Source organism: Saccoglossus kowalevskii, chromosome 6 (assembly GCF_978046115.1).
Source record: "Saccoglossus kowalevskii chromosome 6, keSacKowa6.1, whole genome shotgun sequence".
In the NCBI taxonomy this organism is placed as follows: domain Eukaryota; kingdom Metazoa; phylum Hemichordata; class Enteropneusta; family Harrimaniidae; genus Saccoglossus; species Saccoglossus kowalevskii.
Genome location: NC_140646.1, coordinates 13,248,615 through 13,276,219, shown reverse-complemented (window position 1 = coordinate 13,276,219; position 27,605 = coordinate 13,248,615). Strand labels below are relative to the sequence as shown.

At 37.3% G+C, this 27,605-nt stretch overlaps 4 protein-coding genes across 4 annotated transcripts; 2 read left to right on the top strand and 2 right to left on the bottom strand.

The window, feature by feature from the left end:
- The first annotated feature begins 225 nt into the window (after nt 1-225).
- Nucleotides 226-3,790, top strand: LOC100373498 (uncharacterized). Its single transcript, XM_002742260.2, has 4 exons — nt 226-414; nt 1,991-2,380; nt 2,814-2,975; nt 3,219-3,790. The coding sequence occupies exons 1-4, from the start codon at nt 330-332 to the stop codon at nt 3,656-3,658; spliced, it is 1,077 nt and encodes a 358-aa protein (XP_002742306.1). The 5' UTR covers nt 226-329; the 3' UTR covers nt 3,659-3,790.
- Nucleotides 3,791-5,907: 2,117 nt separating this feature from the next.
- LOC100373344 (uncharacterized) lies at nt 5,908-9,776 on the top strand. Its single transcript, XM_002742259.4, has 5 exons — nt 5,908-6,173; nt 6,383-6,565; nt 6,784-7,014; nt 7,812-7,949; nt 8,819-9,776. The coding sequence occupies exons 1-5, from the start codon at nt 6,086-6,088 to the stop codon at nt 9,325-9,327; spliced, it is 1,149 nt and encodes a 382-aa protein (XP_002742305.3). The 5' UTR covers nt 5,908-6,085; the 3' UTR covers nt 9,328-9,776.
- Nucleotides 9,777-11,335: 1,559 nt separating this feature from the next.
- LOC102805503 (membrane frizzled-related protein-like) lies at nt 11,336-18,586 on the bottom strand. The gene is made up of 4 exons (XM_006825850.3): nt 17,846-18,586; nt 16,621-16,998; nt 15,432-15,548; nt 11,336-13,743 (listed from the first exon to the last, which is right to left on the bottom strand). The coding sequence occupies exons 1-4, from the start codon at nt 17,931-17,933 to the stop codon at nt 13,490-13,492; spliced, it is 837 nt and encodes a 278-aa protein (XP_006825913.2). The 5' UTR covers nt 17,934-18,586; the 3' UTR covers nt 11,336-13,489.
- A 3,468-nt stretch (nt 18,587-22,054) lies between these two features.
- Nucleotides 22,055-24,542, bottom strand: LOC144344485 (low-density lipoprotein receptor-related protein 12-like). Its single transcript, XM_078006417.2, has 4 exons — nt 24,202-24,542; nt 23,559-23,945; nt 22,846-22,986; nt 22,055-22,527 (listed from the first exon to the last, which is right to left on the bottom strand). The coding sequence occupies exons 1-4, from the start codon at nt 24,311-24,313 to the stop codon at nt 22,289-22,291; spliced, it is 879 nt and encodes a 292-aa protein (XP_077862543.2). The 5' UTR covers nt 24,314-24,542; the 3' UTR covers nt 22,055-22,288.
- Nucleotides 24,543-27,605: the final 3,063 nt, after the last annotated feature.

Here is a 27,605-nt window from a genome sequence, read left to right as displayed (position 1 = left end):
ATAACAATATAAAATTAAATTACATTTATTCCGGAACTTTGCCCCTTCATACGCATTTACATATTTTAACAACAAGCGAATGACGTGTCAGTAATACTTAGTATATTATTTGTACAGAAAGATATACGAGGACTTTTTCTTGTCGCGCGTAGTAATACATACTGTTATACGTATGTGACACTTTCAATACAAATTTGTCTAGCAATGAATAAGGGTGACTATAAAGGCAAAGCCGTATAATCACTTCTCCCTCTGCACCGCGTGTTGTTTATATCAAAGAGACTGATACCGTTTGCTCAAACTATAGATGATCACAGTGATACGGCGCAATGTACGAATTAGCGTTCCGATGGATCGTGTACCTCTTTATTGTTGACTTGGCCAGTGCTGCAACGAGTAATAGTATTGAGCAAGGTATGACGTCATTTTATATCTACTGAGGCTAATCGTACTTATTTTCTCAATCATATCACGGTTACTAGAAACCGTGATCATATGTAGTTTTATCTGTGGTGCAGACGCTGAGTGGAATGAGGGACCACAGTTTAGGCTCCTGTGCTCTGTAACGATGGTTCATCTATTTTCAGCATTTGGTGACCTAATTCGTTTACAAAAATACTTGAAAGTGTGAATGCCGGAGTCAAAAAGAATGGCGTTAATCACAAAAAGAGATTCTTTCAAAAGAGCATATAATAAAACTCTGAAAATACGCCCCTCTTTTACCCAGCCTAGTTCTACTTTACTTTAAAAGTGCTCGTACTCTTCCATTATTATTATTATTTATTTCAGTACAGAGCCCATTGTACAAATTAAAAAAGTATTTACAATAACACGTTTTTTTAAAAAAAGACAATACAAGTTCCATGTATACATGTGGTAAGTTAAGCTGAATTCATATTCATGCTTTTCTAACCGCCATACACATGTCTACGAACGCAGAACATAGAAAATGAAAATTGACAGTTAACAGCACGTGGAGTAGTAGGCAATATGCGATTCGTATCACGAAGCTAGTTGTCATGACTGATACATGGGACTTTACATAAAACAAGTAATCTGTCATGAATTTGTTTTTGTGTATCTGTTGTCCGACTTAATTAGCTGATTATTAGCGAATTGCTGTGTTATGTCTGTCATCGTTTAGGCCTATTTGAAGTTTTGGACGGAACTCGACTCAGTGATTTGGAACTAATTACGAAATAACCGTCGCTATTCAGACTACTCTTTCTGACAGTTGGTATCCGTAGTTATTAATGTAGTGAACATTAATCAAAAGATATGACGTATTCAGTACTTAGTGTGATTGGCTTTATGATTGAAGGTTACGCCCTAGAGTCTTTTTACTGCTTTGTAATTGGTTAGAGTTTTGAAAATGAATAAAGTTGTTTAGTTGGTCTTGGGGAGTACAGCAGAACAGACGCAGTCCTGGAGAGCTTTGGGCGAGTGTTGACGCAGTCTAAGAGAGTCTTGAGTCAGCCTTGCGATAGTCTTTGGGATTTTTCCCCAGGGCGCTGTGTCTTATAGAGTGCTCGATTGACCGACTAAGACGAGAGCTGAAACGTATTTCGTTGTGTGAGTCTTACTTGACTGTAAAGCTTAACTGATTTTCCCAATCCCATACCTCAAGGGGACGCGATAGAGAGACGAGACGAGATTCCCCCCTGACACGTGTGGAGAACCCCGTGGAGAAAGAATTCCCCCCTGATAAATCATCCGGGTCGTTGAAGCTTAGTAGTTATGTCAGAAAGCCCGTGTTCGCAAACATTTACCCACTGGAGACCAAAAGGCTCGGGTATGATGTCCCTTACAAAATGCCAACGACAGTTTGCAACGCTGTGTACTGTTTAAGAGAGTATGGGCTTGCTTTGAAATATTCTCAACTATGACCCCAACAAAAGAGTCTACATTCGCGGTGACAGTATTTACTATGTCGTCACTTTCAGATTGCGGACTAAAGTTGTAATCACTTTTTCTTATATTTCTCATACAGATTTATTCGTAAACAAATGCGGCCGTACGAAAACCGATTACGGCATGCTATTGGATTCACATGGCAAAGCTGGTGAATACGATTTCTTCAACCGATCACTAATATGCAGTTACACCTTCAGAGCTTCAGTGCCTTACACAAACGTCCAGGTGGAGTTTCATTGGTTTGATGTAGGTGTGCGTTATATGGACACGGGTAGCTGTACCACAGCATTTATGAATATTTACGATGGAATGTCTTCGTCAGACGCTCTACTCAAAGGACCACTATGTGGCTCTGATCGACCGAGTCTGACGATGACGACAGGTGATAGCGTTACTATCGAAGTGGAAATTGACGGCAATAGTACTGTGCTAGACTTTCGTGCTGTGTTAACGGCTTATAGAGGCGGTGAGTACGAAAATGGATTCAAGCACCATACTATTCGTCGGACCACATCGTGTTCGATGCGGGTCTCATGTGACGCACGCACCGCGAGTAAAATACGTTCCTTTTTAATTATTTTCATGAAATTCGAACTGTGGCGCTATGTGACGAAAGCCACGTAGCATGACGACTGCCACGATGTGTTGGGACTGCGGCGCTGTAAACTATGATTGCCCTCTATCAGTTGTAGCGCGTATATATTCAAATTGTTCTGAGTTTCCATGGAGACAAATTCCGCAATCGGTCAAAAATAGTTACCGCCTGATCGTAATGTTGTAAGACATGAAAAACACTGATGATCAACATGTACGCGACTCGTCCTGTGTCTCTTAATGTATAGATCATTTGTGCCACGTAAGCTTGTATCTCTGATATTTCTTTTCTTTACTTCTTACAGAGACCGTTCTTGGGATTTGTCCCAGTGCAACTGATGATTTTCACTGTGAAACCAGTAAACTGTGTATTTCCACACAAATGACATGTCTTAGTCCCAACATATCAAGCTGTGGTAACCAAGATTATAGCGACCAGTCGAAGAACGATCCATTAAGTTGCCCTTGTAAGTATGCATGGGAAATATACATCATGCTACTCAGTCATCGTCTCCGGTTTTTACCATTGCGTAAAACGGCGTGATTTAATTTGCGATAAATAACAGAAATGGATGGGTGTGCTGATGCAGCGGATTAATTAATTCAGTTTTGAAATTATCTCGGAGTAAACAAATACAATTGTCGTATTCGTTCATTGCTCTTGCTGTATATCACGGTTAAAATACTTGTGTTTCTTAATTTGTATTCAGATGACTACGTTGATTTGATTCCATTGTGGATTGCCCTAGCTATAGTTGCTGCCACTTTACCCTTTCTTATGTACTGGTGTTGCTGGAGGCCTGGGTATGTGCAGTGGGTGTGCTGCGTATGTAGACACAAAAGTCTGGGCGGACCTTGTGAACTGTGCACACGAAAAAGCCGAAACTGCTTGAGAGGTCTGTTCGCTGGATGTCGAGGTTGTGCGTGTTGCGGACCGCGTTACATAGCTGACGCAGGGGACGGTGAAGGCGGTTACCGCAAGCTGTCTAGTCGGAAAGGCGTTTATATATCAAATTATAGACACAATAACTCACAATATGGTTATTCCAATAGTTCAACACCATTACCATTGCAAGGGACGAGATCTCCGGACAGTGGAAAGGGTAGCACTGTTGATTCTAAGAACGAAGTCCGTACTGTTCATGCATGAGAAAGTACTACGAAACAGCATTAAGAAGTATTCGATGTGTTCATTACAGTTGATTAGCTAATACTGTGAATACACATGGAGACCAATGTGCCCTCTAACAAGAGTAATTTTCTGGAAATCTCCAAAAAATCAGATTCTTGACAGATTGGGAGGTCAATCTTTAGGAAATAAAATTGTATGTGAATGTATATGTGGTACACAGCACAATTTTGTGGCCCCTGATTTCATCTACAAAATAGCAACTTCATTTTACAAAATTCATAAGGTATTTTTCAAATTCGCTATATCGATGTATGATTTTCTGTAGCGTCAATGACACACAAGTAGTTGCGACAGAGCAAATGTGTGTGCGTCAGGGGCGCGCCATATTGGCGTAGAGGGTACACTGGTGGGCATGTCGTATATTTACCAATACATGCATTATTTATTTAGGAATTTAACGAAAATTCGTACAGTTCAAAGTTTGAAGAACAAAAATGCGTTGTTCAGACTAACGAAGTAATTATAGCATTCACCACACCGTTATGAATACTCAGTGTGAGATGGGAGCTGAGGAAGACGGAAGATATTTACTTCAATTTAATTTATTTATATTATGCCTATAGAAACACAACTGTTATTGTTGCCTTGCCCAAATGTATGTTGCGTACAAGAACCAGTACAATGGGGGTGTGTGTTTCTCTTCTCTTATATTTAAGTGGTTTGATTTTATTTATTATTATATCACGCAAGACACGTGATGGGCAACAAAATAAATATATATTTGCTTTTTCATTTTGAAATTCTTGTGTTCGCTCTTTCTTTTTTTTCTAACGTGCGGCCACACGGTCCTTTGTTCGTAGGTCATTCAGAGAGTTGAGTTTAGGAGTATTGTATCTAATATTGTATTGGTATTATTAAATGTACAAATAACGAAAGTAATATCTAAATATTTACCTTTTATGAAATATGTATCTTGTTATTTGTTCTGTTCTGTTTTTTGTTTGTTTTGTTTATTTTTTGCGCCGAACTGTTTTCGGTTGTTCATTCGCCCCACAGTTAATATTTACCAACGAATCCGTGTCTTTGAATGACACACGTCACTCATAAGTGAAAGCCTGTCAAAGTGTTTAAACCGAGTTTCTTCGACATGTGGAAACACTTAATCAACTTGAATAGTGAAATAAATTTCCAGTGAAAATAAATGTTTTGTTCTCTATTCAATCCCTTAATCGTAATAAAATGGAATATCACAAGCAATTTTTTGAGTCGGTGGATATGTATATGTTACTATAGTTACATTTTTAGTAAATTGAGTAAAAAATGTATATTACCTCATTATGCATCTGTCGCCAGCTTTACTGAACTCCGCTCAGTGGTATTAATGAGCGCACTGAATTATGGGACAGTTGCGTGGTGTCATTCATGTTTGTTGCCCTATTTAAAATAACTGTCTCTCGTATTTAACACGACTCGTAAGCGTTGAAAATATGTGAGCACTTTCCAGAAAGCCTGAATAGAAAAACAGAATAGTGTGCTTCGTCTTTTTATTGGCCAGATCACCTGTGGGTGAAGGCCTGACTGTGTGGATTGACCCACGGAGCATCATCCAACAATAAACGCAATTCTTTATGATTTGTTTAGCACTTGCCGTTCTCAAATTATTACCGTTGTCCAGAAATGGGATTTGTATATACAACCCCACCCCCTATAATAGGAGTCTATACATTACGGGATTAGCGGGGCAAATATCAATATATTCAGCACTGTCAATAGAAATGAGAACAGATTAAACTCACTAGACGTTTTCCGAAACATATATATATATATTCAGTATAAATGTTGCCCCATTACACGTGTATAGTTTTGGAACAAGGCGAATTCAGTCGTTCGACAAAAAGTAACAACCGCCCGTATAATATTGATTACATGTAGCCAATTAGCCTGTGTAGGGTTATTATGGAGCTGGTTTCCACGGTGACCTTATCATTATTTTAATATGTGTCGGTCAATGTTCGGGATATATATCTTTTATTGTCATTGGCAATGAACAACACCCGAAGTCGCCTTAATTCGGTCTAAGCACAGAGACTAACAAAAGACACGACCCTTTGACTCACGGAGTTTTAGCTCTGCGCAACGATTCGATAGTTCATTTCACTGTAAATTGGTCACGGTGATAATGGGGTATTGTCAGGCGAGCGTTTTTTCTGCCTCAGTGCACATCACTGAGGTTACTTTGTGTACCGTAGAATACAGCAAATACAACGTGCATAACGGAGCTCTGACACCTTTGTTCCTTCTTTACTGCTACTCCGTCGGCATTGAGCATTGTTGTAGTTGCTTCACTTGGCATAAGTTCCAAGTTATTATGAACACGCCATTTTCCGCACTGCTGTTATACCTAGCCCACGTCCAGTAATATCGATCTAATGTTTCGATGTCAGTATGAAGACTCCGATTTCAACTTTATTTTTGGGATGTTATGTTCTGTTAGTTATCAGTGTTCACTCGACTGACGCTATCACTACTCAGTGTAAGTACAGGATATGTAACTGTGTCGCATTATTGAGGGGATTGTACCCAACCGTCGACAGTTTTCATTTCATTTCGTTTTTCACTAGTGTTTCAGATAAATAAATTTAATTAAAATTATTTGAATTAGAACTGCAATGTATCATAAAAACCCCAGATGTTCTAATATGTATGTTAATTGTTTCCCCCCCCCTCCGTTGTATGTTTCAGTAATAATGAATGAAAACTGTAACCGACTGACGGTAAAGAAAGATGCCTATCGCCTGGAGTCACACGTTGTTGATGGCACAGCGCTAAGCGGCTTTCTCGATTGCTCTGTTACGATGCAAGCGATGAAAAACGACCAGATGTTGCTTATAAGTTTCCTAAGAGAAAACTATTATGCTGTAACTGGTAAGATGCATTGCTTAATTATGCAATACATAAATACAATTTTTGTCCCGCAATACATGCGTTGATTTCTATTTAAAAATGTGTATTTATGTTTAAACCAGGATAAATATGTTGTTGCTATAAAGCACAATTATACATGTTAGATGTTACTTCTCATAATTTCCCAACATTTGATAATAGTGGTTATATTACAATTATTGCAATATTTCTCTCTGCAGATCCGGGAAATGAGATTGAGTCTGGTCTCGGTAACTCTACAAACTGCGATGCTTCTTTCCTTCAAATATACGATGGGAGATTCGCAACAAATGACAGTCTACTCCTCCATACGTGCGGTACAATACAACCGGCAACTTTTCAAACTACCACAAACTTTGCAACCGTTAGAATGAAACTGCGAGACACGTCATCAGTCAACTTTACCATACTCATGACATCTTTTGATTTTGGTAAGGTTCGAATTATGTAAAATGTTTATACGCCTTTATTGTCAATATTCTCTCATGTTATTTCATGAATTGCAGATATGTTCTCGCTATAAAGATACAGGGTGAGTAACAGCAAACTCTTGTATATGATGTTACTTCGCGCACGTGGTTCTATTTATTATCACTATGTAGCATGAATTATATGTGAAAATCACAAGGATCTGACGATCCTGATATGACTTTTCCGAGATCTGAAGACGAATATATTTACTGAAAATATTCATTGTTGACGCCAATTCGAATGCCCCCTTCTTATCCCGGGCATCTGCTGTATTATTGCAATTCTACATCGCCACTGAAGAATGTAGGAGTAATTTCTGTCATTTTAAGATATTATAATCAAATGTATTGCTATTTCCATAAGAATTGAAGTCATACTGTTATAAGTATGAAATAAAATCCGGTTTAAACCGATTTAAGGTTCATACACAGAAATTCTCGTGCTACTCCATGGACGCTCATGTATTAACTACATTGACGAATATGTAAAATTAGAGGGGCGTACGAATTGTCAAAAAAACGATTAATTTTCAATAAATATTTTGCCCACAGATCTCGGAATGTTATATCAGGGTCGTCAGGTCTATGTGATACAAATCATCGAATTTGAACTGATTTTACCAGCATGTATATTTTAATCATTTACGCTATATATGTTAGACGGCGTCAAATATTATATATTGTTATATTGCGGTTGTATAAGACACCACGCCGAACAACGTCTCTACAAAATTAAAGTAAATATATTTTGTCCTCAGGTTCCTGTACAGACGAGGTAACAGAACTAAAATGCACCAACGGACGATGTATTCCCCGTACGTTGAGATGTGACAGTGCTAATAACTGCGGTGATAACAGCGACCAACTAGTAGAGCTAGCGCCCTCGTATTGTCCATGTAAGTATATTTTTTCAATATTTTAAAGGGCGGTGGTCGACACGCCGCGTCGTGTTCGAAATGGGACCCATAGCGACGTATACAACGCGTGTACATTGTTTGAAATTCGAAGATCACCCCTTTAAACCTGTGTCATACGTGGTACACGTTTGTGTTTGCTACTGCTTAATATGATAACTATGAGCGCATGGTCAAAATAATGTTATTCTGTTAGAGTTTGATCGAACATAGATATTTTCTCATTCAACGGTTGGTCGATCAACTGATGTGTGCTAAGTCTCTCGTGATCTCGGAGCTTTTAAGCATCTAAATAAAAATAGTCATGATGCTCTGCTTAATTTTTCTAGTTTTTCCATCATTACATAGTGTGAATATTAGTTGATAGTTAAATATATAACATCACTACTGCACGTACAGAGTGTTGTTGGTTGGTTCAGTAAGTTGTTTGGATGTTGTCTGTACCTACTATTATAGCTGACTTGGTAGTGAATGACTTCGATTATTTGCTCGGGAGTATTGACTGATTTATAAAAGGACCCGGGGATTATAGCTATATAGTGCAACAGGAGGCGTTGGCGCAATACCTTGGGCGGGCCTTGGCAACTTCACGCCTTGCTGGTCGAAATGGTTTAATTCGAAGCTAGGCCATCAATACAATTGAGCGACGTATATATATATATATATATACATGACTGCACGACTAATCTGGTCGCTATGAAAATGGCCTCGCCTCGAACATCACAATGTAGATAAAAACGTGCCGTGTTTCACAACGCAATTCCGGGCACAATTAAACTAAACAATAGTATTGTATTGAAATATATCCAATCACATTGATATAATTAGTAAATGAATGACTTATTTTTCAGATGTACGTGTATGGACCTACGATGACGTTTGGTGGTGGTGGATACCGTTGGCCGTCCCTATTTTGCTCTACGCTTCGTATTGGTGTTGTTGGAGGCCTGGTTATTTCCCATGGAGAATGGCTTGTTGTCGCAATGCATTGCGGGATTCCTGTCGGGACTGCTGTAAACATTGCTGTATTGATTGTTCGATAGGAAAGGGTGGGAAATGGGGCAAACCTAGAAAGGGAAGGGAGAGGGAAGGATGCACGTTCTGTGCGTGTTGTCGCAGTAATGACGACGCATATAGGGTCATGGAAACGGGCAATGGCGGAATGTCTGGTAGCCAAGCAAGAGGTCGACGCGGTGATAGAAAGCGTAGCCAGTTGAAAAAGGGTAGTCGTATAAGCAATAATGTTTTTCTTGTTGACGAAGATGGTCACGTATTGAGAAATGGCGAACTTAATGGTGGTGTCGGGGATTATCATGAATTTTATAACGCCGACGGCCAACACGCCAGAGAGTGTAGATAACTAATTATTATGGCATATACCTGCTACAGAGGATAGTATATATTTTATGTATACCATTTTACACAGATAACATTGGAATATGTTTTCGAACGCTTATATACAACACACGAGTACTCCCGTGTTTGTAGAGCCGTGCTTTGAACTGCGAGGTGAATGAAACTTTGTGTAACGGACAGGAAAAGACTTCAGTGATAATGTATGGGTTATTTTTGAGATCCACATTACTTAACTTGCTTACTTACTTAACAGAATTAAAAGCATATTTAATTTCATTCAAGCTTTACGACGGGAGCAATTAAGGAACGGTTAGGGTGAAATAATACACCCATGACTTAATGAACTAGTTACATAAGTACCTGCTAATGGAATTAATTTGCAGCATTGTATACATAACTTTCAGTTTACTGTTTTTAATCTGAAATAAATTAACGTGTGATGAAACTGAAGAATCATGGGATATTAAAGCTGAGAGTGTATGCTGCCCTCAGCGTTTCTTTTTTCTTTCAAAAACAACCTGCTCGCCAGGCGAGCATTAGTTACCATTATTATATGAGTATCACATTGCCACGTTCAGACTGCACCGTGACGGTATACAATACACGACGTGCTTAATCCCTCATGTTTATTCAGAGAACTGGCATTCCCCTCGCATATTCACACACACACACACACACACACACTATATCAAGTATTCAAAGCATAACTCTCATATTATGATCATATCCATGGTTATAAGCCCAGGTCGGCCCACACAAATATATTTGATGACTTTTAGAATGATATTACACGATACAATGATTCATCGGTATCAAGGCATCTACATTCCTAGCATTGCCGCGATATAAATGAAGGATTGTTTCACAAAAACTGCCGCGATCACGGCGTCCGAGTTCGATCATAGATCAGTAACCGGACGTTACTCGAATTCCACGATAATACGTCGGATCAAATCGTATGTGATGCATTCCCGCAATGGTGCTAATTATAAATCAAAACTATACAGACTAAAGATAAGGCCTCGCAAAAAAAAGTTTCTGTTCATAATGTTTGTTTTGGGTCAAAAATGGGCAGTGATGCGAGGCGCTAAAAGTATTTGGTGGCACGAACATTTTGCAGGTTCAGTCAATTGTTCAACAGAGGGCGCTGTGCAGTCGCAAAACAGGGGAAAATCAACGTTCGGTCCCACACGCTGAGCAGAAGCATAGTTTTAGGCCTTGGGGGAAAAAAACGATATTTTTCGAACAGCTAACAAACTTTACTTCCAAACAAGAAGAAGCTAACGGATAATTGACAGCAAGTTTCAGACTGATTCTATTCAACAATGAAAATTTGACCTTTCTACAGAAATATAATTTAAATTGGGTAATTTGACTTGACATATTATTTATTGTATTAAAAGTTTATTTCAGTCAATACATTTGGAAAGTCAGCGACACGATCTTTGATTCATGGGTATACCGGCAACCAATAAGTCTAGGACTTCAAACCAATTGTCAACTGATAGAATGTCATGCCAAGCTAATGATATTTATGCATGTAATTAATTAATTCCACATTAAGACTACAAGAAAAATAGTTATAATATACTAGTACATGGTTCGTAACAATCACACCATTTCACTTGGATCAATCTTTTTGACCAGTAACATCACACAACATCGTGGATGTTTTTTGGAAAATCCAATATTGTTGAAACAAAAATGAGCATTGTTAGATATGTGATTAAATTCAAAGAGACAACTACCGGTAATATGCAATTACAGGTGGAAAAACAAACTTTCTCACTTTCATTAGCATTTCTAGAAGTGTGCATTGCCTGGGACACTTGCAGGGCTATTACTGCCTTGAAGTACAATGAGTTTTCCTTGATTATTCCTTTAGGCAGAGGCTATTTTACAAACTTTGGCCTTGAAAATTGGTTCCCTTACAACTCTGCACTTGCATATTTTTCATTGTATCAATCTTTGCTATAACTAATACCACCTGAGATACAAACGAGTCAAATACATTTCATCAAAACAATTTCTGAAGTGATTTTAATTACTTTGAAACAAAAAATAACCACGGCTATATTAAAACATTTCCTAGTGTTTGACCACAGGAATGTGATCAATGTCAGATGACGAAATAAGATACACAACAATAATCCAATGAAGATATAAATGTTTAAAATATCATAGAAAAAATATATTACAAAAACACGTCAAAATAAACACATTTAATTTGTCGTTTAAATAATAAATGTATGAAAGAACACATACAACCCCCCCACCCCTGGTATAAGGAAATTAAAAATTAATAAAATGAATAAAAGTACCAGACAATGTTTAATTTACAAAATTATTATTCTGGGCAAACTTCAAAAGATTGGTTCATATTTGAATTTCATTGTTGAATGCGTGACTAAATGAAAGTTGATAAAAAATTATAATTTCTCAAAAACCTGGCATAGTCAAATTGTACATTACTCAATTGGACTTGATGCCATAGATAGGATTATGCCCTCAAAAACATGTTAGATTTATCCTACTGATAAGAAATAATTAATATATTTATTGGTGTATCACATGCTTGATCACAGCAAACAAACTAGAGACTATTCAGCAATATGCAACGTAACAATACAATACGTCTTGTAATTTATTTTTCATGACAGTTACCAGATGAGTGATGGTTGATTTAGATCATACTTGTATTCTAAGCCATTCATCAAAACACTGGGAAAACGAATAAGTCTTTGTGCATAAATTAAATTACTACTTTTATTTTTTTGTGATACAAGAAACAAATTTTAAATAATTTTGTGGGGATTCAGTCATTTTTGTAACTTTATTCATATATCAAATCGCAAAAATATTATACACACATATTCGAATAACTGGAGTTTGTACAGCTGAAAGGAAAATGGCTTTAAAATGTTGTAAATTTCACAGCTAAAATATTAATATTTACCTTTAAATATATTCTTAATAACTAATGGAATGCACAAATGTAAATGTTCTAAAAAACAAAAACTGAACCAGCAGTTAAAATTGTAATATTATAATCCTACTATATAATTAACATGAATAGTTAATATTAACTGAAAATATTCATAAATTGTTTCATGATTATTTAACATAAAATACACTTGTTTGTTTAACATAAAAATATACAAAAATACGTCCTAATATTTACAAAACACATTTTTAAGAAATACAGTAAATGGAGAAGACAAAGTATCAAACTCATTAAAGAGAAAACAGTTTTATTCAATATTGTGGTAAACTAAGGGGTATTAAATAGTGTAGATTGACAGCTATTTTACAACAAGAATATACGGACCCTCCTCTCTCAACACTCAACAAATCCAAAAATATTTATGTTTGCAGCTACTCACTCAAGTCACAGGGAGTCCAGGAACTATGATCAACTGTTCGCACTCCCTATGAGTGGGGGGTGGTATCGGCTGGTACCTAGTGTAAGAAATAGACAAGGGATGAAGGCTCCGGCGAGCTAATATTTTTCAAACTGGAACAGAACGAAAAATAAAATCTATAAAAAATACCAGGTTGAAGAATATTAGTTGCTCTTTCAAATTTCGCCAAAGCCTTACCTATATTTTACCTATATCTGCAGAATAAATCAAGAAAACTACACAAATTGACCCCATTTACGAATACTTAACGGTTTGTAAGAGGATATAATAAGGATTTCACCTGCTATTACTTGGTCATAGAGCTATAGTTCTACAAGTTATGTCATAGACTCGTATGAATGGAAGGTGATAGATAACACAATGAGTATCAACCAACTCTATGAATAAATAATAGCAGGTGTTATCTTTTATCAAACGCAAGTGTTAAAATGACAGAGAAGTTTCTGGAACTACACTCACAAATAATATGCTGATTATTATTAAGTGTTACCCTTCTTAAAAAATTGTTGTCAAATAAAAATTTTTGCTGTTATTAATTAATATGCGCAATTGTTATCACAGCGATAAAAACAGTACCAGCACACACAAATGATGTTTTGCATGCATATTGCCACATCTAAAGTGGAATGGTTTTGTTGTTATTGAAATTAATCAGCTGCTAGCTGCCATCTGAATGTCTACACATTGTCAGAAATTACTAAATCTCATGAAAGTGTGTCATGATGCAATTCACTTGAAGTTTAACTAAGAAGTTCCTGATCTCCTGTTAAAAGATGATACCGGTCGATCACCCCAAAAGTCTTTATCACTGTAGACATTATCACGAGGATAAATAACTTTCTCTGTCATCATAATTTCCTCTGTAAGTCGCTTGGCTTTTTGATGACGTTTTACAAAGTACACTATGGCACCAACAAGCACAGCCAGCAGTAGGATTCCCAAAATGATAGCAATCACTTGACCCACGGTCAATCCTCCGTCTATGAGATCATCATCTTCTGCAATGAAATTATACCAAATATTATGTAATCCCACTGCTTTTATGATGTATTCTTTAGCTTTATTTTCTAGTAATATATTCATATTAACTTTTATGGAAGAATGCTACAACAAAAAATAATAATGTTTCAAAACTTTTCTTTCAAACCTCTTTGATAAATTAAGAGGCAATTTGAGAATTGTAACGCTAAAGTAGTTTTTTCCCATACAAGTTAGCATGTGTAATTCAGCACATGCACCACGCTTCAAAATATTGTGTACTGTAAAATACTTCATTTTCACTTGGAATTTTTTTTGCCGTGATTCAGTGAATATAAAATCCAGCGAATACATCTTTTTCCTAAACTTAAACTTAACTTAAGTCTTTACAGCGAAAATTATTTCCAGCTAAAATAAAGTATTTTACAGTACAGGTAAGGTAACACTATCTCCACCGGCTCTATATGCAAAGAGATAATGATTTTTTCAATCCCATTTCCTTTCACAAAAATGAATATATGTTTTCCCCTAAGCTAAAACTACATGTAAGCTGTTGCTAAGATGAGAATTGAGAAAAAGTGTTAAAATACAATGACAGCAATTTTGCAGCAATATTACAATATATATGATCATGTTTTGTAAGAATTTTGTAATAATATTTTAAGTAATAATTATATACCCTATATATAAAATTATGTTTTTGAAAAGCAGTCCCTCACCCCCTTGCCTATTATCATCAAATTTTGGTCACGAAGTGATTCACAAATTTTGGTCCCCCGGGCGTGTCAGAAACGCAAGGGCGATAAGACTCGATTTTCAGAGATGCAGGTTGCTTGGATTGGACGGTTCCATTTGTTTCAAGTTCGTTGTGTGCCTAGAAACATAGCAATGTTGTTTTTTGGTAAGTCAACAACAATAAATGACTTTGACAAGTATTTACACGGGCTGGAACATATTCAACATGGTACTCCACATGAGAGTCACAATTATGCCCCAAAGAAAGAGTCACCATACAGTAAATGTATTTAATTAAAATACTAAATAATTGTCAGTGAATACAATATTTGCAAAAAAATCCCACCAATACTGCAAAATCAACCAGTTGAGAAATTTAATCTTAATCTTATTTATCATTTTTTCTGCATTAAGTTACATGGATAGTAGAATGCATAATTATGGCAAGGGAAAGCAATATTTTTTAATAAATATATAATAAATTCTTTTACTAATATTTGATGGGTATTTACATGTGTGTACATGTACATACTAAAATATATACACCCATTAAATTCATCAAAACTTCAAATGCAAACATAGTACAATGCAAAGTAAGGAAAATTATCCAGAATTATTTTGGATTTGTTAGAAATGAGCCAAAATGCTGACACTATATGTAATTGGTGGTGGGAATTGAATGCTATGCCAGCAAGTTATAAAAGGTCTACAGAGTTGTTAACAAATATTTTGGTAAATATCACTGCCACTAAGAAGTTCATCGCGAAGTGTCTTGTAATAATAATAATAATAAATATTTATTTTCTTTGAAACGGTAAATTCTTACATCAAATATAAGAAAAAGAACATAAACAATACCTAAACGCGAGTATTTTACAGAGTTACTCATAGTAGCTAGCAAATACTATGAAATTCTCACATAAAACAATTATTCTATAAGGTAGAGACTAAAAGTGAACTACTATAATATTACCTTTACAGTTAGATTCATCTGTTCCATCCCCACACTGATCAAAGTTGTTACACTCTAACTCAGACAGTATACAGATACCATTATTACATGCAAAGTAATCTGTAGGACAGGACACTCCTGTAAAGATAAAGAAAATGTTAACAATAGACTTTATTGTGTTTGATATTAGTCCCATACTATCCATAGCAACACATATGCATGTGGTGTTTATGTACATATTCATTCAAACATACATGTGGTCATAAAAACCACCAACAAATAAACATACAACAAAATGAATGCATGAGATTAGAATTAATTAAAATACACAAGACAGTACACCAGGAGATTCAACACCTAGCAGTGTTTGATGCAGTGATCTATGAGTTTCATACATTGTGGTGACATTTTCGATAAATCTATGTTTCAAAGAAATAACACACAGAAAGTGTCAGATGAAGAGATACATTTAAAGAGACTTTATTCTTTTTGTCTTCTGTGTTATGAAATTACTTCTGTGCCAACCAGGTCATGGGACTGCTTTAGTCTGATTATTTTAAACCACTTAACTAATTAGACCATGCTGTATTGGGCTGTTCTTTCATGCAAGGACGGCAACACAAACTTGCAAAATATTTGCTCTATAAAAAGCATATTTCTAACAGAAGCACACATACACTAAAATTGTATTTATTGCATGCTGGATTATTAAAATATTCAAACATAGATGCAGCTCAGTCATCACTTTGTTTTTTATTTAATACATGCAGTCTGTGTAGAAACTACTACCATATCTCTCCTTAGTGCTTTGGGGAAAGCTATCTGTCGCTCTCCAGCCATTTTCAAAAGGCAAGACCTGTGTCATTTACGTAAATGCATGTGCTACTAAAAGACACTTGGTCTCCTGTATTTATATCAGCACATGTGACCTTCCTTTTGCCTAGGTATAGTGCCTCTGCCCTTGCAAACCAGTGGAATTTTAGTGTTTATTTATATATATTGTATTTTCTTAGTGTGTAGCTATTGTTTTTGAGTATATTAAATATTCATAGTGTGTTTATTACAAATGTGGTATTAGGATTCCCATAAGATCTTACCAGAAATTGGTAGAGGTCAATGTACAAGGATGTTACCTATAAAATATTGAATAAACTCTATTTTGCATAATATGTATTAAATATGATCCAATTGCCATGGAAATCACACCTACCATCAGTTTTATCAAGATAAGCTGTGTATACAATTGCAAATCCGTGGCCATTTCCTATGACATCAGTCTGCATACGGAAAGTGAGCATGTTACCTGATGACACCATATCGGCAACAGTCTGGGAATCACACAAATCCCCACTCAGGCTGGGGCTCGACACGCTACCGCCATCGTAAATATTCAGTTTATCCACACATGCACCATCAACAGGTGGTTCCAGTGAAAATCTAGTGATCTGAAGTAGTATCTTGTGTTCTGCCTCAACTGTTACCACAATGGTACAGTCCATGTCGTTTGGATAAGAAAGACTCGTATCTGGTTCTATGAATCCACCAGCTCCACCAATCACAGTTTCACCACAGCGATCAGTCATATATACTGAAAATCAAACAACAAATATATTAAAGTAACTTTCGCTTTATCTTTAACTTAAACTGATCAAATTCAGCTACTTTTGTAATATCTAAGCAAAGTATTTAGTGGTAAGAGATGATTGACAAGTACATAAAGACTATTTTGTTAAAACATGATTACAGAGTGACAGTCTTTAGTAAAGAGTTTCTTCATAATTCAAACAAAACTTTATAGACTTCCTATTTTCTTACATTGTTGGTTTCCCCCTTTCAAAGGGAATTTTCGATGGGTTAGTGTCCCCATGAAAGGTAAGATTCCTTATGACTCTAACCCTAACCTTGCCCCTCCAGTGCCCCTTTCCAAATTTAATTGTATATACTCCTCTGCAGGACATGCATAGTTATCTGGAGTGGCATATACAATTACATTGGGGGAGCAAGCTGTAGTTTTCGGGTTAGGTTAGGGGTGAGGGGGGGGGTCTGTAAGGAACTCTTTCCCAATGAAATATTTGAATTCGTACTTCCAGTGAGTCTCCCTCCCCAATGCTTATGTTAATGTGACCGATATTAATACTATGTCAGATACCCTTAAAGGGCTGTGGTCGTCGCGCAGCGCGTGTTAGAAATTCATATAAATTAACAATGTATTTTACACTCGTTGTATACGTCGCTAAGAGAACGTGGCGTGACGAGTACCGCCCTTTAACTGCGAATATTTGTTTATTCCCGACTCCCGCCGAACACCGTCCTATTAATAAGAGTAATACGTCGGTTGCGTCCCTTATTATTTACGAATTCAATTCAAATACATGTGTAACAGCTGTAACATACGAATATAGACATCCTACAGAAGCCATGGTGGTTATACTTACCAATTTCAAAAGCTGAGCAGTACCCAATCATCATAAGCACGACAGCTCCCACGACAAATAACAAAACATTATCGAAGGTCGACGCCATCTTGAAAGTTGTGTTATTGTGCAACCCGGGTAACTGCAAATGTTGACGTTTCACATTGAATATCACACAATCAATGTGTAGCAAGTTGCTTTGTTGCCTTGTGTTACTGAATACATGTTATATTACGCTTTGCAACGAACTTTGCACGTAAGAACCCTTCTCTTTTTTAAGACACAAATATTTGCGCATGCGCTATACGCACTTGCAAGGTGGTCAGTCAGTTCGCCCCAATGCACATTCGCCCCAGACCAGTTCGCCCCAAAGTCAGTTCGCCCCAAAGTCGGTTCGCCCCAAGTTTACTGGTGTTCGTTTTCGCGGTTATGCGTGCAAGGAAATGTGGTTTTGAAATATTTTAAAAATTATACTTAAGTAAAAACCACATCGAAGGAGACTGATCGCCGCGATTGTAGCATATCGCCCGAAGAGTCGAACCGGTGTCGTGCCATATGCGTCGTGATAGCGATACTTTGCCTTTTTTTTGCCATGCGCTGTGATAGCGATTTTTTGCCCCTTTTTCGATTGACTTATCTCCCCTGGCTTGCCTTACAAACATGAATGAACCAACCAATCAATCGGTGTTGTGTGGTTTCGGCGTTCCAGTTTTAACGCACGGATTAAAAATACGGTGCCGCCATCTTGAACGTTCCATTCAAAAGAGGGTGGTGTGTGTCACAAGGACTGTGGTCACGCTAAAGGAATCACGAGACTTGTTATAATTATATATACAACGTAGTTATATTAACATTGTACACGTATTATATTTGTTTAGTTTTCAGAAGTGAAGAATTGTTATCAAGGGTTTATGAATGCAAGAACACAGTATTCAGTTCTTCGTACAGAGGACAATGGCGTTAATTGAATTCTGGAAGCCGAAATTAAGAAACCCCGCCTTGAATCAGTCACTCCTACTCAGTGGTTTGGTGCCAACGCACGCATTATGTACGAACTGATTCAAGGGGGGTCTCTGCAGGGCAATGCCGTGTTAAATTATTTGTCATACACGGATAAAATTTCACAATTGGCAAATCGTTACAGTTGGGGATCCATTCTTCTTTATGATCGGCAATATCGCCAACTGCAAGCAGTTCATAAATTTGCATGGGGTAGTGACATCCCACACCTGACAACTGTCATTTTAAAAGATAAGCCATTATCCTCTACCCCATATACGAATAGACATGCTGGCTCTTACAGCACAAGGGCGGTTAATAGTACCAACCGCTCCCCTGCCCCAGTGGATAGCAAATCTGGTAGACCAATTTGCTTAGGTTTCAATAGGGGTAATTGTAAGTTTGGAACTGAATGTACTTATGCACATGTGTGCCTCGAACCATCATGTCGCAGAGCCCACCCAAAATCAGCTCATGTCTCATCTCAGTCTTCAAAAAACTAACTCCGGAATCGCAGCCCATTGCCAAACCCTCTTTAGCAGCAGCCACTTATTCCCTCAATTATCCGGTTTGGAAAAATGAGCTGAAGAATGACCCTGATGCTGAATTTTTAATGACAGGGATTAGAGAGGGCTTTAACATTACCAATGCAAGCATTAATTATAAGCCAGCTTATACCAAGAATTACAATTCAGCCACTGGGTCAGCAAAAAACCAGGTTGAAAAGCAGCTTTTAGCGGAAATTAGTGAGGGTCATTATGTCATTACTCCACAGCAACCCACCATTGTCAGCGCCCTGGGTGCCATCCCCAAACCAAATTCTACAGACATTCGTCTGATTCATGATTGTAGCCAACCAAGTGGGAGTGCTGTCAATGATTATGCCTCACATGAGACCTTCCAATACCAAACGATTGATGATGCTACTAACCTTATTACTAAGGGGGATTACCTTGCGAAAGTCGATCTCAAATCTGGATACCGCTCAGTGAAAATTCATCCATCAAACTATCAGGCAACAGGACTTGAGTGGACTTTTACTGGAGAGGATCACCCCACCTATCTCTATGATACTCGCCTCCCGTTCGGTGCCAAGCTGGCACCGAGTATTTTTCACCGCCTGACCCAAAGTGTCCGCCGGATGATGGCCCGCCGCGGTTACGATGCAATGGTGGTGTATTTAGATGACTTCCTAATCATTGCACCAGACTATAAAACCTGCATGGAAGGCCTCAATTCCCTTATTAGATTGCTTAGGCAACTTGGTTTTTGCATTGCTTGGAGCAAAGTCGAAGGCCCATCTCAACGCATGACTTTTCTCGGCAATATTGGTACGTTCACTCTTGCAGTGTCCGACGTGTCTGTGTTTATAGTGGTAGTTCTGCTAACCCTTTGTGTACATAAATATGACGAATTATCGAAAGTATAAAGTGATTTTCTTCGTTTTAGGTTATAATATATATCGTTAGTATAAGGCGAGTTGTTAGCGCTTTCAAGTTTTCCCAAAATAATACGGATAATAGCCTATTTTGATAAGGTACAACTTCAGAATGTTTCTTGTTTGACAATAAGATTCGTCAGTTTTCTTCTTCCGACATTCGTACTTTGTATGGAAACTTTAAAGTTGCTGGTACATTAAAAAATGTGATACATGTAGATTTGTTTTCACTCGAATTCTTCCGAACGACCTCGATATGACACTATGACATTCTCAAAGCATCAACTAATTATTGCCGCTGGTGGCGTGCTTGCGGTATCCCGAACTCAGTCGACGCTGGGGAATTTTGTTCTGACGAACGCCCATTTTTGCCCCTGGGCTTAGGAAAATGTAAGAATGACGCTAGTTAAAATATTGTGATGATTTACTGCAATAGGTACGGCACATTCTGTAAAACAAAAAAATAGCATATTCTATAGCACCGATACTATCAGGCGGGTACCTTCATATGGCTTATGATTTTATGAACAAGGACTCTGAACAAACCGGGAACTGACTGCTAGACAACTAAACCCAACTCGTCTTTTCAATTTTTGATGGCATCCGACAAGATAATTCAGACTGATACACCGTGTCGGCAACTTCCGTGAAGATAGGTGAGGGCTTCGAGTGTGGGAACGCAAACGACCAACTTGAAAGGTTAGGGGGTACACAGGAATGGTCAAGACAAACAGAACACATTACAACTACACAAACACGATATAAAAACCTAGCCCTGGTTATTTCCATCACTAACATTGTAATTGTATTTATGGACTATCATGTTGCCCTCATGGTCTTGCGTAACTAGGAATTCAATTATAATTTTATAAAACATCCGGCACCTGAAGACACTTTTTTTTGGGAAACAGGCAGTGTATAATGAATCTCACACAATTTGTAAGTCAACATTGTTTTTGTAGTTAGTATATACTATGCAACTTGACCTGTGTTCAAGATCTGGAAATGACAAAGTGATACCTTCTTGACTATTCAAAAGGTTGTTATCATGGTAGTTCCAGTTCTTATTGTTCTGTGTACAATTTTGCAATGACTGTTGGTAGCTTTCGGCTTCATTGATAGCGTCGATATCTGAAGACGTTATCGCAATACCTGTAACTGCAGAAATTTAGAAAAGCCATAAAAGATAGCGTTTTTGGTGTCCTTCTCGCCTGTTATCTTATATTATGTTACCAGAGTCGCGAGAGCGAGATTTGAATGTGATCTTGGTATCATGTCAGGCTACTTTCAAACTCCCAAGTAATGTACCTCTGATGTTTCCAAAACTCGTAAGCACAGACTATGCCTTGACCCGAAAGTTGTTTTCACTGCCAACACGCATGTGTGAGTGTGGTCGGGCACACAAGCCAGTATTGGCCGGCTTTGCTGATTACTTTTCTCATTGAATAAAAAACAAGGTACTGAAAACCTTTGCTAATATCGATCTAGACGTATTAGCAATATATGATGTCTGATCAGACGTGTTTTGGCTCTAACATTTTACCCGATCAGACCAAACACTACCATGTGAGCTAGGATTAAATTCTGGGATCTTTGCATAACTTAAACGACTTGTGTGGACACCCAGTCGGATAACTACAACAAGCAGTCGAATTGACTACAAGACAATAATTATACAACACAAAATACACTGAAAACGATGATTATGTACTCTGTGCCAATAGACAAAGACCGTTCAAAACAAAATAAAGCTTGCAGAAATATAAACATAACTGATATTAAAAACAGAATAATTCGATTTACAAGAAACACATACTGCATTTATTGAGGAATTTGACTGAGTAAGTATAAATTGTAATTTTATCCACATGGTGTGGAGGAAATCCAAACACATCAATTGTATCTCACACACACACACACAAAAACATTGTAACCTCACATTGTGAATGCGTAATTGGTCATAGTACACAAGCGCTAGAGGCCGCGATTCAAGAGTGCATTATACCAACAATAACACAACATCATGTTCAAACGATACATGATACCGGCCGGTGTTGCTCGTAAGCACTAATCTGGGACGTATTATCGATACTCTCTTTGTCTGACGTAGAATACTGGCGTGTTTCGATTGCTTCAGTAGAGTCCCTTACTTTCGTCGATTGGCAATTGTTTTGCTGTTTTCCCTTATAGAGACGGTATGTTATAAATCCTCCCACTAGAAGCAAAAACACCACAGCGCCAACGACGACTGCCCACCATGGGAACTCTGTAATCAAAGAAATGTCACTAAATTCAGTTTTAACCAGATTAACAAGTAAGATCAAACGGTTTAGAAATACGAAGTTCATAGTCTATGGGAGAAAAATACTTATGTTGCCAGCGTTGTTTTAAATACAAACGAATACGAAATTCATCGTTTAAATTGTTTCCTTTTCCCCAAACGTACCGTGTCCGTTTCATAACTTATGAATCAATTTATTGGAACAAGTATCGGCACTGAAATAATGTGTTACGACTGATGGCGCTCTTCAAAACTATGACGTGTTGCGGTTCATCGACCTGCGCTGCAAAATGCTAACATTACCTCGACTGGTAGTACAGGCGGCTTCAAGTACACTTTGTGATTCATCGCTGTTATCGCCACAATGGTCATATTCGTCACACATTAAGGAACTTGATATACATCGACCATTCGTACAACGAAAACGACTACTGTCACATTCACCTTAGTAACAAGATCAATATAACAGATACAGTAAACGACAGAAACGTGGAAACGTTGTAAATATAGATTTTCATAAATCAAAATTTATGGATTCGACATCATCCAATGAGCAAGTGCATCATTTTGAATTAAGTGGATGGTCACTGTTAGTACTATGTCACGTGACTGCACGCGTGCGCATTATGGGAAATGTTGACCTATTGTGCCAATCACTATAAAATGTGTTTGATGATGATCGGTATTTGCGACGTTTTATAAATATGTATATAAACTACAGCTTTCTTCACTCTAAACTGGTATGAGGATGTTACTGTAAAAACATTAGTTTTCACTTGTTTCACTATTTTGATATTTGATCGAAATCACTGATTTTTTAAGTATTTTTAATTATTACATATCTATGTAGATTTAACGGACTTAAAACACGAAAAATGAGTTAACATTATTTGAATGAAATCTCTGAATACACTTAAATTACAACAGTGTGTTACCATGGCACTGCGTAATACAATGGGTCAAATTGTCGTATTAGGAGTACGGACAAGGGATACAATTACATATTAAAAATCTACCTTCCGTGAATGAAGTAACAAGAACCTGAAAACCCTTAGCCGATATCGCGTGATTGCTTACAAATTCAACAGTCACTTCCGGTCCGGCTGACTCGTAGTATGAAAGAGGTAAGCGTGTACCACATATTTTAGAATCAGTCAGGGAAACCGGTGTCATCTCAATGTCTCTCCCTTCGTATAGTTCGACATAATCATTTGAACAATCGTCCGAGCTTTCAAGATCAAATTCCACAAAACGGAGCAAAAGTTTTTCGTCGTCTAATGGCGCCTTTAACGTTACGTAACAACTAAAATTATTTGCATACTCTTCGCCAAATTCATGGGAAAACACGAGGTGGCTTGGGCTGGTGAAAAACTGCTTACAAATTCCTTCGGCGTCTGGGTATACTGGCGATTGGAACAGAAAAAGAAAAATCATGAGGGTGATAGTGAAAGTAAATGTTCAACAATTTACACTCATTTCAAAGCATGTTAGCCAGAAATAAAAAAAAATAACAATAGACCTGGGGAAAAGAGTATATTACTGAAAAAAATCTATTCCCGCACTTGTTCCGGAACGAGGATGACTATAGTACACGACACACCAACAGATACGCAGTGTTTATCAAGTGAACGCTGCATGGCTGGTTACTAATATACTCACTGACGAATATTGACGGATTGATTCCGACGACTCCCAGCCCGATAGCCATCCAAGTAATTAACACTAGACTCAGTTTTCGGGGACCACGCATCGTTGCCATATTTTTCAGCATGCCTTACGATTGATGTGCCGTGAGAATAACTTTCCTCGCCAGTACTAATTGTGAACCAATTTAAATGCCATCCAGGATATCACAAATACATAATAATTGTAAATAAATATTTTCCAAGCCAGAATTCATCAGAAAAACATATGACTAGACCGCATTAACACATAAAAGTCCGGTAACCGAGTCGCGAGTCGTTACTGTAGCACTCTCATAATACTAAACATGAATTTCCACGGGGTGACTGGCGAGAATATATCCATGTAATGTAATATACTTCTGTAATGTGTAGGTGTCACCATGGTAACACAGCTTATATACAAATTGTTGGCCATGGTCGACCGAAGACTCTCAGTATAAAGTTTAGACAAATGTTTACACTTCTCATGGTTATGGTCCAATTAGAGTTTGATATAAAACAGAATCACGGGTTGCAGCAGTATTACGCCAAGTTACACGTCATATCCATCGCCAAAATCACAGGGAAAGGTACATTTGGTGAGGTGGATTAATATTAGTACATCAATTGTGAGTTAGAATGTGGAAGGTGGGCAGAACATATGACACGATGGTTTTAATTGAATTTAAAACGTTGATTAAGCGGAGCACTACCTCTAAAAGTGTCAATCATTTTAAAACGGCTTGGTTTTTTCTCTAAAATTGCACTCACAAATCTAAGGCCTAGCTAGTATGGTATAATCTAATAAACCAGTTTATGCGGCATTCTGCTACATTCTGTAGCTCCAATTAATTTTCCCTGAAAAGATATTACAGTTGTGTGAAGTATACAATTCAATGATATTGATGAATTGAATAAATAAATAAAATAAATTTCATAAAAAATATGATTGTGTTTTGTGTACTAAAATTAAGACTTATGGTATACATGTATTTATATATTTTGTTTTGTAGTACTTTAGTTTAAACCTTTTTAAAAAAATGTAAATTATTATAATTATGATTGGCTCGAGAGCTCATTTATTGAAAACGTCACGGTGTTATTCGTCCCTGGGCTTAAACCAGCTACCTTTCGGTTAACAGCCGAACACGCTAGAGACTGCACAATGGTGTTATATTGTATTCATATCGCGAATCCACTCGTGAGAAATTGTGTTTAAGAAAAACTTGTACTTCGTCCCTGGGTGGGCTTTAAAACAATTTCTTGTTTATTCTTTTCATTGACATAGGTGATGACGTCACGGATACACAGAACATTATCCGCAATATCGCGGCCTGGTACACAACAAGTCTGGTCGTCAGATATAATTGAGCTGAGAACATTATGTAGACGGAACGCCAACAACTTTGAGATAAGTTTGTAATCTACGTTTAAAAGCGGGCGCCAGTTAGCAATAAAACGTTTATCACAATCTTTCTTTGGAATCAGTGTAATGACGCTCATATGTAAACTATGGGGCAATATGTCGTTTTCAGAAATGAGATTAGTTATATCCGTGAAATTACGGGTCGCTTATTGTGAGATCTTTTTCGAACAATGTTTGTAAAAGTCTGCAACATATGGAATAATCGTATCGGATCTGTACAAAATCTGTCCATGATCGTCCACAATGCATTTCAGTATTTTTTTCTTTTGTTTACATTTTTCAAGTGTCAAAATATATTTAGTATTTTGTTCACACTCTTCTATAATTTGTGCCCTGCTACGGATAGCGGCACCTTTTGTTTTATGTACAATGTTGTTGTTTAGTTCATCCTGTAGACGTGTTGCGCGTGTCTAACAGTAGTCAGGATATGACGCTTTAGCGTATTCATATTTTATTTTTTTCTCTAATGATGTTTTTAGTTTTCGGCTGGCTTTGGCTTTTTTCCCAGCAATATGACATGAAATGCGTTTAATTTCTCGTTTAAGATGTTCCCACCATTCTATTCTATTTTCTGAGTAGATAACATCTTTTCGGGAATTTATAATGAGAGTTTTAATTTCGTGTATATATATATATATTTGGTCTTTTAATAGATAGTTGTTTAAATGCCAGAGACCAGGTCCGCGCCAAGTTTTAGAAAAATCTAAAGTCAATTTAACTGCATCATGATCGCTAAAAGGAAATGAAATTATTTTGCTGGAAGTACAGCAATGTACTTTCTCAGCTGATACGAGACAGTAATCAATTCGTCTTTGGCATAATTGTTGGTCAATAATCATACGCCATGTGAATTCACGCTGAGATGCATGCTGAGCTCTCCAAATATCAATTAAAGATTTTTGTTTTAAAAATGTTTTAAATAGTCTCTAGAACGATATTTATAAAACAATGTACCAGATTTATCAAGGTCATGACATATAACACAATTCAAATCTCAAATGTTTATGTTTGGGCGATCGTTACACAAATATTGGCCAAGCGTCGTCTTTATGTCATATTGTTTGGGGCATACACAATAATCAAATTATTATAATTATCATCGATATCAAGTGTGATTTGGATAAGCCTTCCTGAAAAAGTGAGACTTTCGCTATAATCTGTTACAGTTATACCAGGATGTTTCCGATACAAATATGGCAACACCACACATACCACGGTCATACTGGTTTTCTGAATTACCTGTGATCAGTTCTCCTTCCCAGGATTGTCTGCCAGTGATTTTTGGAATTTTGGAGTCAGTCTAGAACGTTCCTTGTAGTGAGACAACACTAAATTTATGAAGTTTACAATACTGTATTGTATTTGATTGTTTTGTCTGATTTCTTAGACCATTAATATTGATAGATACCAGTGTGACCATAATGACATATATAATGAGTGGTAATTGTAACATAATCATTGTTCAGGTGTCGTTAATTACTTCTCCTGATATGACCTGGTCTGTGATGGCATCTTTCGGTTTAAATTTTGTTACAGTATGTGATTGTTCAATGTTCGGTTTTGGTGCTATTTTTTTCCTTCGATGACTCTGTGGAGTACCTGGCTCGTTCTCAGTAGATGAATCGTGCTGCCGTTTGACGGTTGTAGACAACTTTGATTTGTTAGACTGTTTTTTGGTTACTCTCTTTTTTTGGTCGTCTTTGACAATTGCTTCAATGTCTGAAAGGTGGAGGTTGTGAGATGCCAAGTCCGGACGGCTGCAATCATCAGCCTCTTCCGCATTTTCAAACCCGAGATCTTCCGTTTCGTCCATACCGTCGCTGTCATATTCGTTATCAGGTTTTCTAGCATTCTCATCGCCGGTGTCATTCGTTCTCTTTAAACTTGTCTTCATTGGTGTTCAATAATTTTCCTCGTTTGATTCGACTTCCTCAACGACTGCTTTCTTTTCCGTGTAGTCTCTAACGGAATTA

Bases quoted from the DNA above. Each gene is read 5' to 3' on its own strand.
- LOC100373498 (XM_002742260.2), top strand. From the start codon at position 330: ATGTACGAATTAGCGTTCCGATGGATCGTGTACCTCTTTATTGTTGAC. The intron at 2,381-2,813 runs GTGAGTACGAAA...TACTTCTTACAG, and splicing joins GTTAACGGCTTATAGAGGCG to AGACCGTTCTTGGGATTTGT. The intron at 2,976-3,218 runs GTAAGTATGCAT...ATTTGTATTCAG, and splicing joins CGATCCATTAAGTTGCCCTT to ATGACTACGTTGATTTGATT.
- LOC100373344 (XM_002742259.4), top strand. From the start codon at position 6,086: ATGAAGACTCCGATTTCAACTTTATTTTTGGGATGTTATGTTCTGTTA. The intron at 7,015-7,811 runs GTAAGGTTCGAA...TTTTGTCCTCAG, and splicing joins CATGACATCTTTTGATTTTG to GTTCCTGTACAGACGAGGTA. The intron at 7,950-8,818 runs GTAAGTATATTT...CTTATTTTTCAG, and splicing joins AGCGCCCTCGTATTGTCCAT to ATGTACGTGTATGGACCTAC.
- LOC102805503 (XM_006825850.3), bottom strand. From the start codon at position 17,933: ATGGCGTCGACCTTCGATAATGTTTTGTTATTTGTCGTGGGAGCTGTC. The intron at 16,999-17,845 runs GTAAGTATAACC...TTTGATTTTCAG, and splicing joins CTGCTCAGCTTTTGAAATTG to TATATATGACTGATCGCTGT. The intron at 15,549-16,620 runs GTAGGTGTGATT...TTATCTTTACAG, and splicing joins TTATCTTGATAAAACTGATG to GAGTGTCCTGTCCTACAGAT.
- LOC144344485 (XM_078006417.2), bottom strand. From the start codon at position 24,313: ATGCTGAAAAATATGGCAACGATGCGTGGTCCCCGAAAACTGAGTCTA. The intron at 23,946-24,201 runs GTGAGTATATTA...TCCAATCGCCAG, and splicing joins CAATCCGTCAATATTCGTCA to TATACCCAGACGCCGAAGGA. The intron at 22,528-22,845 runs GTAATGTTAGCA...CTTTGATTACAG, and splicing joins CGCCTGTACTACCAGTCGAG to AGTTCCCATGGTGGGCAGTC.